At 43.5% G+C, this 13,393-nt stretch overlaps 1 protein-coding gene across 6 annotated transcripts in view; it reads left to right on the top strand.

Annotated features, from left to right (window-relative positions):
• LOC140739522 (serine/threonine-protein phosphatase 2A 55 kDa regulatory subunit B beta isoform) overlaps positions 1–13,393 on the top strand; it is an 846,310-nt gene that overhangs the window by 740,303 nt on the left and 92,614 nt on the right. For all 6 annotated transcript variants that reach the window (XM_073067905.1, XM_073067904.1, XM_073067910.1 and 3 more), the window contains one exon: positions 12,888–13,057. In XM_073067905.1, the coding sequence (XP_072924006.1) occupies positions 12,888–13,057 (170 nt within the window). The remainder of the gene's footprint in view (positions 1–12,887; positions 13,058–13,393) is intronic.

Genomic DNA, 13,393 nt, shown 5'->3' with positions numbered 1-13,393 from the left:
GGAGGAACTCAGCAGGCCAGGCAGCATCTATGGAAAAAAGTCAATATTTCGGGACGAGACCCTTCGGCAGGACTGAATGGTTAGCTCTTTCAAAGAACTGGTGCAGGCAGTTCCTCCCTAAATGTTGGTAATTGTTACACTTGCTCAGATCCACTAAAGCTACTGGGGGTAAAGAAGGTGGTATCACGGCAAGTCCTATCATTACACAGCATGGTCATGAGTACAGGATCATCATTGAAAATTGAAACTAAAAACTTCTGTTAATTTATCGGTCTTTTATGATTGAGTTCTTATCATCAAGATCAGTTGAGATAGCACAGGTCAAAGATTGAATGAAAAATTATCCAGATAGGAGGTTTGTTTGCCTGACCAACTTTGCTTCCAAGAATGCATTTTTCATTTTTTCCACATGTGAATCCTCTTTCTATTATCTCTCAGTTTAGCATTTTACATTGTTGTAAATATACCTATCTATTGCAGCATGGCATCTTGGTTATGGGTGGGAGATTAATAGCTTGAAAAAGTCCATTGCAATTTCCCAAACATTGATTGGCATCTCCCTTGAGCAAGGGGTTTAGATGGGATGGAGTTTGTTAGGTGTGTTCTGGAAGGTTTCCTGACACAATATGTACATTGGCCTACAAGAGGAGAGGCTGTACTTGATCTGGTATTGGGAAATGAACCTGGTCAAGTGTCAGTTCTTTCAGTGGGAGAGCATATTGGAAATAGTGATCACAATTTTAACTCCTTTACCAAAGCATTGGAGAGGGATAGGAACAGACAAGTTAGGAAAGCATTTAATTGGAGTAAGGGGAAATATGAAGCTATTAATCAGGAACTTGGAAGCATAAATTGTGAACAGATGTTCTCAGGGAAATGTACGGTAGAAATGTGACAAATGTTCAGAGGATATTTCCGTGGAGTTCCGCATAGGTACATTCCAATGAGATAGGAAAAGGATGGTAGGGTGCATGAACCATGGTGTACAAAGGCTGTTGAAAATCTAGACAAGAAAAATAGAGAAGCTTACGAAAGGTTCAAAAAACTAGGTGATAATAGAGATCTAGAAAATTATAAGGCTAGCAGGAAGGAGCTTATGAATGAAATTAGGAGAGCCAGAAGGGACCATGAGAAGGCCTTGGTGAGCAGGATTTAGGAAAACCCCAAGGCATTCTACAAGTATGTAAAGAGCAAGAGAATAAGACGTGAGAGAATAGGACTAATCAAGTGTGATAGTGGAAAAGTGTGTATACAACCGGAGGAGATAGCAAAGGTACTTAATGAATACTTTGTTTCAGTATTCACAACGGAAAAGGATCTTGGCAATTTTAGGGATGACTTACAGTGGACTGAAAAGCTTGAGCATATAGACATTAAGAAAGAGGATGTGCTGGAGCTTTTGGAAAGTATCAAGTTGGATAAGTCACAAGGACCGGATGAGATATACCCCAGGCTACTGTGGGAGGTGAGGGAGGAGATTGCTGGGCCTCTGACAATGATCTTTGCATCATCAATAGGGGCGGGAGAGGTTCCGGAGGATTGGAGGTTTGCAGACGTTGTTTCATTATTCAAGAAAGGAAGTAGAGGTAGCCCAGGAAGTTACAGACCAGTAAGTCTCACTTCAGTAGTTGGTAAGTTGATTAGATCCTGAGAGGCAGAATTTAAGAACATTTGGAGAGGCATAATATGATTAGGAATAGTCAGCATGGCTTTGTCAAAGACAGGTTGTGCCTTATAAGCCAGATTGAATTTTTTGAGGATGTGACTAAACACATTGATGAAGGTAGAGCAGTGGATGTAGTGTATATGGATTTCAGCAAGGCATTTGATAAGGTACCCCATGCAAGGTTTATTGAGAAAGTAATGAGGCATAGGATCCAAGGGGACATTGCTTTGTAGATCCAGAATTTGCTTGCCCATAGAGTGGTTGTGGATGGGTTATATTCTGCATGGAGGTCGGTGACCAATGATGTGCCTCTGGGACCTGTTCTGGGACCCCTTCCCTTTGTGATTTTTATCAATGACCTGGATGAGGAAGTGGAGGGATGGGTTAGTAAATTTGCTGATGACACAACAGTTGGGGGTGTTGTGGATAGGGTGGAGGACTGTCAGAGGTTACAGCAGGACATCGATAGGATGCAAAACTGGGCTGGAAGTGGCAGATGGAGTTCAATCCAGATAATTTTTTTAAATATATATTTTTTATTCAATTTTTAAGATAATTACATAGAATAAATAGTATAATAGAATAATAGAGTATAATATCAGCCCTCCCCCCTCCCCTTTACCCTTCCCCCGCTAACATCCTCATCTGGAAAAAAAAGGAAAAAAAAGAAAAAAAGAAAGAAGAAAGAAAGAAAGATTGCCTGGATATTGGAAGATCCCCACATGCTCCATGGAATTGAAAATAACTTTAATATATATATTTATTTATTTCCCCAAATGGCTAATAACTTTATCTTCAAAGGGCCTATATATTTAATCCTATCTTTTGTAAATAAGGATGCCAAATTTTCAGAAATATATCATATTCATTTCTTAAATTATAAGTAGTTTTTTCAATCCAGATAAGTGTGAGGTGATTCATTTTGGTAGGTCAAATATGATGGCAGAATATAGCATTAATGGTAAGACTCTTGGCAGTGTGGAGGATCAGAGGGATGTTGGAGTCCGAGTCCATAGGACACTCAAAGCTGCTGCGCAGGTTGACTGTGTGGTTAGAAAGGTTTACGGTGTACAGGCAGTCCCCGGGTTACGCACGAGTTCCGTTCCTGAGTCCATCTTTAAGTCGGATTTGTACGTAAGTCGGAACAAGTACATCCAATATTATTTAGTGTAAGTCAGTCAAACATTTGTCTTAGTGTGTATATATATATATTACCTTTCTATGCATATAAAACACTTAAGAAACGTATGTATTCCAATAGTTAAACCACTGCGTTGCTTAGTAATAATTGTAGCTTTCATCGGGGCAGGACCTTGCTCCATTATTCTCACTTTATCTGTTATCCTTTAAAATTGTTCTGATCATTGACCGACTCTAGCCTAACAATTTTCCAGTGACTGATGGTGTTTCACCTTTTTCCAAATGCTTTATTATTGCCACTTTATTTTCAATTGCAATCGCTTCCCGTCAGTGGAACAGAAATACTGCGGGCGGCAGGTCCCAAGGTCCGCTGGGTCCTAAGGACCACTGCACTAAATTCCCCGGGTCCTAAACTCCACCGCACTGAAACAGGTTAAATGGGACAAGTGGGGGCTGTGCTGGGTTTGGGTATTTGATCCTCCACAATATTCCGCATGGGAATTTAAACTGGAAGTGGCAGTTTTTTTTTTATGAGATTGAGTTGTGAGCTCGACATCAACCTGGTATGGGAGCTGTCTGTCACTAAATCAAACTCGGGAACCTCTGTTCTCCAGCCCGGCGCTGATCTCACTGCGTCACCAGCTGACCAGAATGGGTGGGGGGGGGGGGGGGGATGCAGGGTCAGGTTGAATCTTACTAAGAAAAATTTAAACCAAATGCATAGTTAAACACTCAACACAGTGTCAACGGCAACGACTTAAAATGGCAGACGGCATCGTGATCCGACTTAAAATGGTGGACAGTGTCGCAATCTGACTTAAAATGGTGGATGGCGTTCTCCTTCCTCGGTTCATAAGAACGAGTTGTCCGTAAGTCGGACATTCATAACTCGGGGACTACCTGTATTGGCCTTCATCAACCATGGGATTGAGTTCAAGAGCCGAGAGGTAATATTACAGCTATGTAGGACCCTGGTCAGACCCCACTCTGTTCAATTCTAGTCACCTTATTACAGGAAGGATGTGGAAACCATACAAAGGGTGCAGAGGAGATTTACAAGGTCTGTTGCCTGGATTGGAGAGCATGACTTATGAGAATAAGTTGAGTGAACTCAGCCTTTTCTCTTTGGAGTGATGGAGGATGAGAGGTGACCTGATAGAGGTGTATAAGATGCTGACAGATGCTGATGTGTGGATAGTCAGAAAGAGACTTTTTCCCACAGCTGAAATGGCTTACACGAGAGTGCACAGTTTTAAGGTACTTGGAAGCAGGAACAGAGGAGATGGCGGGTAAATGTTTTTACGCAGAGAATGGTGAGTGCGTGGAATGGGCTGCCAGTGACGGTGGTGGAGGCAGATATGATAGGGTCTTTTAAGAGACTCTTGGATAGGTACATGGAGCTTAGAAAAATAGAGGGCTGTGGGTAACCTGAGGTAATTTCTAAAGTACGTACATGTTCGGCACAGCATTGTGGACCAAAGGGCCTGTATTGTGCTGTAGGTTTTCTATGTTCCTAATATTCTTTAGCAAGAATACAGTAAAAGGACCATTTTTTCTTCCATTTGTTGCTTTTTGTAAAATCATTTTCTTCTTTGGATGGATCTCTTCATCCTCCATATCAAAGGTTAGGGAGGGGCACAAGGAGTATCAAAACATTAGGGATGCAGAATAAAAAAAGAATAGCAAGGTGTTGTATCTAAATGCGTGTAGTATAAGAAATAAGGTGAATGATTTTGTTGCAATATTTCAGATTGCCAGGTATGATGTAGCCATCACTGAATTGTGGCTGTTGTAGTTGGGAGCTGATTGTCCAAGGTTACGCTTTATATTGGAGGGATAGGAAGATAGGCGTGGTGTGACTCTACTGGTAAAGAATGGCATCAAATCAGTAGAAAGATGTGACTTAAGATCGGAAGTTGTTGTATCCTTGTGGGTTGAGTTAAGAATCTCCAAGGGTAAAAGCATGTTGATGGCAGTTATTTACAGGCCTCTCAATAGTGGTTGGGAGATGGACCACAGATTATAACAGGAAATAGAAAAGGCATGTCGAAAGAGCAATGTTACGGTAGTCATGGGAGATTTTAACATCCAGGTTGATGGAGAATTTCAGGTTGGTAATGGATCTCAAGAGGGTGAGTTTGTTGAATGCCTGAGAGATGGCTTTTTAGAGCAGTTTGTCGTTGAGTCTACTAGGGGATCAGCTAAACTGGATTATAGATATACTGGGTGTTATGCAATGAACCAGAGGCGAGTAGGGAGCTTAAGGTAAAAGAACCCTTAGGAACCAGTGATTACAATATGACTGAGTTCAACTTGAAATTTGAGAGGGAGAAAGTAAAGTCTGATGTAGCAGTATTTCAGTGGAGTAAAGGAAATCACAGAGATATGAGAGAGGAGTTGGCCAGAGTAAATTAGAAGGAGCTGCTGGCAGCAATGGCGTGCATTTCTGGGAAAAATGAGGAAGGTGTAAGACATATGTATTCCAAAAATGAAGAAATACTGAACTCAAATGGTAAAATAGTACAACCGCGGCTGACAAGGTAATTCAAAACTATTGTAAAAGCAAAAGAAAGGGCACACAACAAAGCAAAAAGTATTGGGAAGAAAGAGAGTTGGGAAGCTTTTAAAAACCTATAGAGAGCAACTAAAAAAAATCATTCAAAGAGAAAAGATGAAATATGAAAGCAAGCTAGCAAATAATATCAAAGTAGATAGTAAAAGTTTTTTCAAGTACGTTAAAAATAAAAGAGAAATGTGAGTGGACATAGGACCGCTAGAAAATGAAGCAGGAGAAATAATAATGGGGGACAAGGAGATGGCAGATGAACCAACTAAGTAATTTGCGTCAGTCTTCACTGTGGAAGACACTAGCAGTGTGCCTGATGTTGTAGTGTGTGAAGGAAGAGAAGTGGGTGCAGTTACTATTACAAGGGAGAAGGTGCTCAAAAAGCTGAAAGACCTAAAGGTACATAAGTCATCTGGACCAGATGAACTGCACCCTAGGGCTCTGAAAGAGGTAGTGTTAGAGATTATGGTGGCATTAGAAATGATCTTTCAAAAATCATTGGATTCTGACATGTTGCCAGAGGACTGGAAAATTGCAAATGTCACTCCACTCTTTAAGAAAGGACGAAGGCAGAGGAAAGGAAATTTTAGGCCAGTTAGCCTGACCTCAGTGGTTGGGAAAATGTTAGAGTCAATTGTTAAGGGTGAAGTTATGGAGTACTTGGTGACACAGGACAAGATAGGACAAAGTCAGTAGGGTTTCCCTAAGGGAAAATCCTGCCTGACGAACTTGTTGGAATTCTTTGAGGAGATTACAAGTAGGATAGTTAAAGGGGATGTTGTGGATGTTATATATTTGGACTTTCAGAAGGCCTTTGACGAGGTGCCACACATGAGGCTGCTTACCAACTTAAGAGCTCATGGTATTACAGGAAAGTTACTAACATGGTTAGAGCTTTGGCTGGTTGGTAGGAGGCAGCAAGTGGGAATAAAAGGATTGTTTTCTGGTTGGCTGCCAGTGAGTAGTGGTGTTCCACAGGGGTCGTTGTTGGGACCGCGTCTTTTGATGCTGTATATAAATGATTTAGATGATTGAATATATAGCTTTGTTGCCAAGTTTGCATATGATACGAAGGTTGGTAGAGGGACAGGTAGTGTTGAGGAAATAGTTAGGATGCATAAGGACTTAGACAGATTAGGGGAATGGGCAAGAAAGTGGCAAATGAAATACACTGTTAGAAAATGCTTGGTCATACACTTTGGTAGTAGAAATAAATGTGCAGACTATTTTCTAAATGGGGAGAAAATCCAAAAATCTGAGATGCAAAGGGACTTGGGAGTCTTTGTGTAGAACACCCTAATGGTTAACTTGCAGGTTGAGTCAGTGGTCAGGAAGGCAAATACCATGTTAGCGTTCATTTCAGGAGGTCTAGAATACAAGAGCAAGGATGTGATGCTGAGGCTTTATAAGGCACTGGTGAGGCCTCACCTTGAGTAAACACGAGGAAATCTGCAGATGCTGGAAATTCAAACAACACGCACAAAATGCTGGTGGAATACAGCAGGCCAGGCAGCATCTATAAGGAGAAGCACTGTTGACGTTTCGGGCCGAGACCCTTCGTCAGGACTAACTGAAAGGAGAGATACTAAGAGATTTGAAAGTAGTGGGGGGAGGGGGAAATGCAAAATGATAGGAGAAGACCGGAGGGGGTGGGATGAAGCTAAGAGCTGGAAAGGTGATTGGCGAAAGTGATACGGAGCTGGAGAAGGGAAAGGATCATGGGACGGGAGGCCGGGAGAAAGAAAGGGGGAGGGGGGGAGCACCAGTGGGAGATGGAGAACAGGTAGGGTAATGGGCAGAGAGAGAGAAAAAAAAACAACTAAATATGTCAGGGATGGGTTAAGAAGGGGAGGAGGGGCATTAACGGAAGTTAGAGAAGTCAATGTTCATGCCATCAGGTTGGAGGCTACCCAGCCGGTATATAAGGTGTTGTTCCTCCAACCTGAGTGTGGATTCATCTTGACAGTAGAGGAGGCCATGGATAGACATATCAGAATGGGAATGGGACGTGGAATTAAAATGTGTGGCCACTGGGCGATCCTGCTTTCTCTGGCGGACCGAGCGTAGGTGTTCAGCGAAACGGTCTCCCAGTCTGCGTTGGGTCTCACCAATATATAAAAGGCCACACCGGGAGCACCAGACACAGTATACCACACCAGCCGACTCACAGGTGAAGTGTCGCCTCACCTGGAAGGACTGTCTGGGGCCCTGAATGGTGGTGAGGGAGGAAGTGTAAGGGCAGGTGTAGCACTTGTTCCGCTTACAAGGATGTGCCAGGAGGGAGATCGGTGGGAAGGGGTGGGGGGAGAACGAGTGGACAAGGGAGTCGCGTAGGGAGCGATCCCTGCAAAAAGCAGAAAGGGGGGGAGGGAAAAATGTGCTTGATAGTGGGATCCCGTTGGAGGTGGCGGAAGTTACGGAGAATTATATGTTGGGCCTGGAGGCTGGTGGGGTGGTAGGTAAGGACAAGGGGAACACTATCCCGAATGGGGTGGCGGGTGGATGGGGTGAGGGCAGATGTGCGGGAAATGGGAGAGGTGTTTGAGAGCAGAGTTGATGGTGGAAGAAGGGAAGCCCCTTTGTTTAAAAAAGGAAGACATCTCCTTCGTCCTGGAATGAAAAGCCTCATCCTGAGAGCAGATGCGGCGGAGACGGAGGAATTGTGAGAAGGGGATAGCATTTTTGCAAGAGACAGGGTGGGAAGAGTAATAGTCCAAGTAGCTGTGAGAGTCTGTGAGCTTATAGTAGATATTAGTAGATAGGCTTTCTCCAGAGATGGAGACAGAAAGATCAAGAAAGGGGAGGGAGGTGGACCAGGTAAATTTGAGGGCAGGGTGAAAGTTGGAGGCAAAGTTAATGAAGTCAACGAGCTCAGCATGCGTGCAGGAGGCAGCGCCAATGCAGTCGTCAATGTAGCGAAGGAAAAGAGGGAGACGGATACCTGTATAGAGTTGGAACATGGACTGTTCCACAAAGCCAACAAAAAGCTAGGCACAACTGGGACCCATACAGGTGCCCATGGCTACACCCTTGGTTCCCTCGTGTTTGCTCAGAGAAATATGTGCTGGATGCGGAGGCTGGTGGGATGGTAGGTGAACCTCAGCTCTGCAGTTTGATAAGCCCTCATTAAAAACTGAATATTCACTTAAGCCTTGACTTGCAAGGCTATGCACCTTGAGCTGAAATTAGCCTGGGTAGTTTTTTTCTTTCCTGATTGGCACAGACATAATGAGATTTGGGTCATTAATGATATTATGTTTGTGATTAAATTCGGGGTCCAGTTCCAACCACCAACCATGCCTGGGTAAGGTCTACATTTGTATACTAATCATCTTTTTCTTCTTGTTAATTATTCCCAGATGGTCAGTTAGTCTTAGACCACAATATATAGGAACAGAATTAGGCCTTCTGGCCCTTTGAGTCTGCTGCACAGTTCAATCATGGCTGATCCTTTTTTTTCTCTTCCTTAACCCCAGTTCTTGGCCTTCTCCACTTTAGTGCTGTGTCCAATCAATAACCTATCAGTTGCTGCCTTAAATTCACCCAACAACCTGGCCTCTGCAACACATTCCACAAATTCACCACCCTCTGGCTAAAAAGAAATTTATTTGTATCTCTGTTTCGAAAGGGCCCTCTATCCTAAAACTGTCCCCTCTTGTCCTAGACTATTCCACCATGGGAAACATCCTTTCCACATCTACTCTGTCTAGGTCTTTCAACATTCGAAAGGTTTCAATGAGATCCCCCCCCCCTCATCCTTCTGAATTCCAGCGAGTACAGACCCAGAGCCATCAAACATCCCCTTCATTCCTGGAACCTTCCTCTGGACCCTCTCCAATGCCAACACATTTTTTCTAAGATGAGGGACCCAAAACTGTTCACAACACCCCACCCCTTCTCACTGATCTCCCTCCTGGCACTTATCCTTGTAAGTGGAACAAGTGCTACATCTGCCCTTACACTTCCTCCCTCACCACCATTCAGGGCCCCAGACAGTCCTTCCAGGTGAGGCGACACTTCACCTGTGAGTCGGCTGGTGTGGTATACTGCATCCAGTGCTCCCGGTGTGGCCTTTTATATATTGGTGAGACCCGACGTAGACTGGGCGACCATTTCGCTGAACACCTACGCTCGGACTGCCAGAGAAAGCAGGATCTCCCAGTGGCCACACATTTTAATTCTACGTCCTATTCCCATTCTGATATGTCTATCCATGGCCTCCTCTACTGTCAAGATGAATCCACACTCAGGTTGGAGGAACAACACCATATATACTGGCTGGGTAGCCTCCAACCTGATGGCATGAACATTGACTTCTCTAACTTCCATTAATGCCCCTCCTCCCCTTCTTACCCCATCCCTGACATATTTAGTTGTTTGTTTTTTTTTCTCTCTCTCTGCCCATCACCCTGCCTGTTCTCCATCTCCCTCTGGTGCTCCCCCCTCCCCCTTTCTTTCTCCCGGCCTCCCGTCCCATGATCCTTTCCCTTCTCCAGCTCTATATCACTTTTGCCAATCACCTTTCCAGCTCTTAGCTTCATCCCACCCCCTCCGGCCTTCTCCTATCATTTCGCATTTCCCCCTCCCCCCACTACTTTCAAATCGCTTAGTATCTCTCCTTTCAGTTAGTCCTGACGAAGGGTCTCGGCCCGAAACGTCGACAGTGCTTCTCCTTATAGATGCTGCCTGGCCTGCTGCATTCCACCAGCATTTTGTGTGTGTTGTTTACATAATTCTCTGCAACATCTGCCATCTCCAATGGGATCCCACCACCAAGCACATCTTTCCCTCCCCCCCACTTTCTGCTTTATGCAGGGATCATTCCCTTAACAACTCTTGTCCATTCGTCCCTCCCCACTGATCTCCCTCCTGGCATGTATCCTTGCAAGTGGATAAAGAGCCACACCTCACTACCATTCAAGGCCCCAAACAGTCCTTATAGGTGAGGCAACACTTCACCTGTGAGTCTGTTAGGGTCATCTACTGTACAAAAAATGCTGGAGGAACTCAGCGACCAGACAGCATCTATGAAAAAACATACAGTCGATGTTTTGGACAGAGACCCTTCTGAAGACCCTACTTTTTTCCATATTGAGTTTGTGGCTTGGAGTTCCAGCATCTGCAGATTCTCTCTTATTTGTGACTTCACCTGTGAATCAGTTGTGGTCATATACTGTATCTGGTGTTCCCAGTGGCCTCCTGTATATCAATGAGACCCAACATAGATTGGGAGACCGTTTCGCCGAGCACCTGCCAGAAGAAGTGGGATCTCCCAGTGGCCACCCATTTTAATTTCACTTCCCATTCCCATTCCAGTATGTCAATCCATGGTCCTGATGAAAGGTCTTGGCCCAAAACATCGACTGTACTTTTTTCCATAGATGCTGCCTGTCCTGCTGAGTTCATTTTCTGTGCATTGCTGAGGTGAGGTTCAGTATCAGTCAGATCTTGTCAGGACCAGTGTGTTCAGTTTTAAGTATTACAGCATAGGAAGTCATCGAGCAGGTCTAGGGCAGATCAAGACTCTCAGTTTGCATTCTGTGCCCTGAATTTTTGTGAGTGTAGAAATTTGAGGGGTGTGAACTGATTTAGAGTTAGATAGATACAAAGAAGCAGTGTCCTCTGTTGGGGCAAACCTATAGAATAAAAAGATCATCATAAAGGTAGACCATTTAGGAAGCAAATGAGGAAGTTCTTTCTCCACACAAAGATTAGAAAATGTGTTTGCATTTAAATAGTCAGTCTCAGAGGAGGGCCAGTAACATAATGCAGATATTTAACACCCGGCCACCCTGAAAAGCTCTTTATATAGAGACACAAGAGACGACAGATGCTGAAATGTGGAGCAACACATAAAACTCTGGAACAATTCAGCAGGTCAGGCAGCAGTTATGGAGGGAAAAGGACTGTTGTCGACTCCTTCAGTGTTTCAATACAACAGCACCTCTTTCACCTCAGATAGTTGAAGAAGTTCGGAATGAATCTCCAAATGCTAAGGACTTTCTAGAGGGGCACAATTCAGAGCATCCAGACTGGCTGTATCACTGCCTAGTATGGGAACTGCACTTCCCTTAATCGCAGGACTCTATGGGTTTGAACTTCCCACTATTCAGGACATTTACAGTGACAGGTGCGTAAAAAGGGCCCGGAGGATCATTGGGGACCTGAGTCACCCCAACCACAAACTGTTCCAGCTGCTACCATCTGGGAAACAATACCGCAGCATAAAAGCCAGGACCAACAGGTGCTGGGACAGCTTCTTCCACCAGGCCATCAGACTGATTAATTCACGCTGATACAATTGTATTTCTAAGCTATATTGACTGTTCTGTTGTATATCTTACTGTCCATACTATTTATTACAAATTACTATAATCTTCACATTCAGATGGAGATGTAACTTAAAGATTTTTACTCATATATGTGCAGGATGTAAGTAATAAAGTAAATTCAATTCAATGCATTTGTGAGAAATGAATCTGAACTTTCCATTTCCTTCCATAGCTGTAGCCCATGACTGTGTCCCCTCTAACACTGGCTGCAGCTCTTCATGTAAACTGTCATTGCTGCTTCCTTCCCTAGGATTCACAAATTCATACTGAAGCTTTTTCTAAAGACCCACACTATAAGGTTGAGTTGAGAACAGGTCATGTCAAATACTGCATTAATTTAATTTGAACATAGATCCAGCTGAAGCAGAATTTATTATCACTGACATATGTCATGAAATTTGATGTTTTCTGACAGCAGTGCAATACATAAAAATTGCTATAAGTTATAATAAGAAATATAAAAATAAGTACAAAAAGAGAGCAAAACAGTGAGATTGTATTCATGGAACTTTCAGAAATCTGATAGCAGAGGGAAAGAAGCTGCTTAAGACTGAGTCTTAAGACTCCTGTACTGCCACTCCGATGGTAGTAGTGAGAACAGGGTATGTCCAGCATGGTGAGCATCCTTAATGATGGATGCCAGTCTTTTACTTTGAAGAAATCCTTGATGGTGGGGAGGCTAGTGCCCATGATGGAACTGGCTGAGTCTACGACCCTCTGCAGATTTCTTTGAACATGTGCACTGGAACTTCCACACCAGGAAGTGGTGCACCCAGTCAGGATACTCTCTATAATACATCTGTAGAAATCTGCTCGGGTCTGCTAAATCTCCTCAAACTCCTAATGGAGTATACTCACTGGCATGTCTTCTTTGTGATTGCATCAATATGTTGGGCCCAAGATAGATCCTTTGAGATGTTGGCGCTCAGGAACTTGAAGCTGCTCACCCTTTCCACTGTTGATCTGTCAGTAAGGACTGGTGTGTGTTCCTGACTTCCCCCTCCTGAAGTCCACAATCAATTCCTTGGTCTTACTGACAATGAGTGCAAAGTTGTTGCGACAAAACAATTTTTATTTTTGAGGCATTGTCTGCTCTTATTTCTAATATTCTTTTGTTCCTTTCAATGAAGGACTGCTAATGTGTACATTTAACTTTTATTCTTCTGACTGTGATGATCTCCAGTTTTCGAAGAGCCAGAAGACCCCAGCAACCGGTCGTTTTTCTCTGAAATCATCTCTTCAATATCAGATGTGAAGTTCAGCCACAGTGGAAGATATATGATGACAAGAGATTACCTCACCGTCAAAGTCTGGGACTTGAACATGGAGAACAGACCGTTGGAAACGTACCAGGTACTTGTTGAATGGAGTTTCCAATAAAAACTAGAACATGCTGAAACACTTGTGGACCTGTGGAGAGAGGGTCAGGACTGAGAGACTGAAGAAGTGAGTTTTGTTTAAATTGCAGAGAGAAGGTGTAGAACAATGGGTGAGGCTAGTGCTGCTGATGTTTTTGTAGCTATCTAGTTGACAAATTAATGAGGGAAGTTAGAAAGAGAGAAGGCAAACAGAGGCATAAAAGCTGTGGAATGCAGGTCTAAGCTGCTACTAAAACCTAAAAACAAATGGAGAATTTTGGAAATGCCCAACAGATCAGGCAGTGTCAGTGAAGAAAGAAAAATTAAGTTA

This window comes from Hemitrygon akajei, chromosome 15 (assembly GCF_048418815.1).
Source record: "Hemitrygon akajei chromosome 15, sHemAka1.3, whole genome shotgun sequence".
NCBI lineage: Eukaryota > Metazoa > Chordata > Chondrichthyes > Myliobatiformes > Dasyatidae > Hemitrygon > Hemitrygon akajei.
This window is presented reverse-complemented; position numbering and strand designations above follow the sequence as displayed.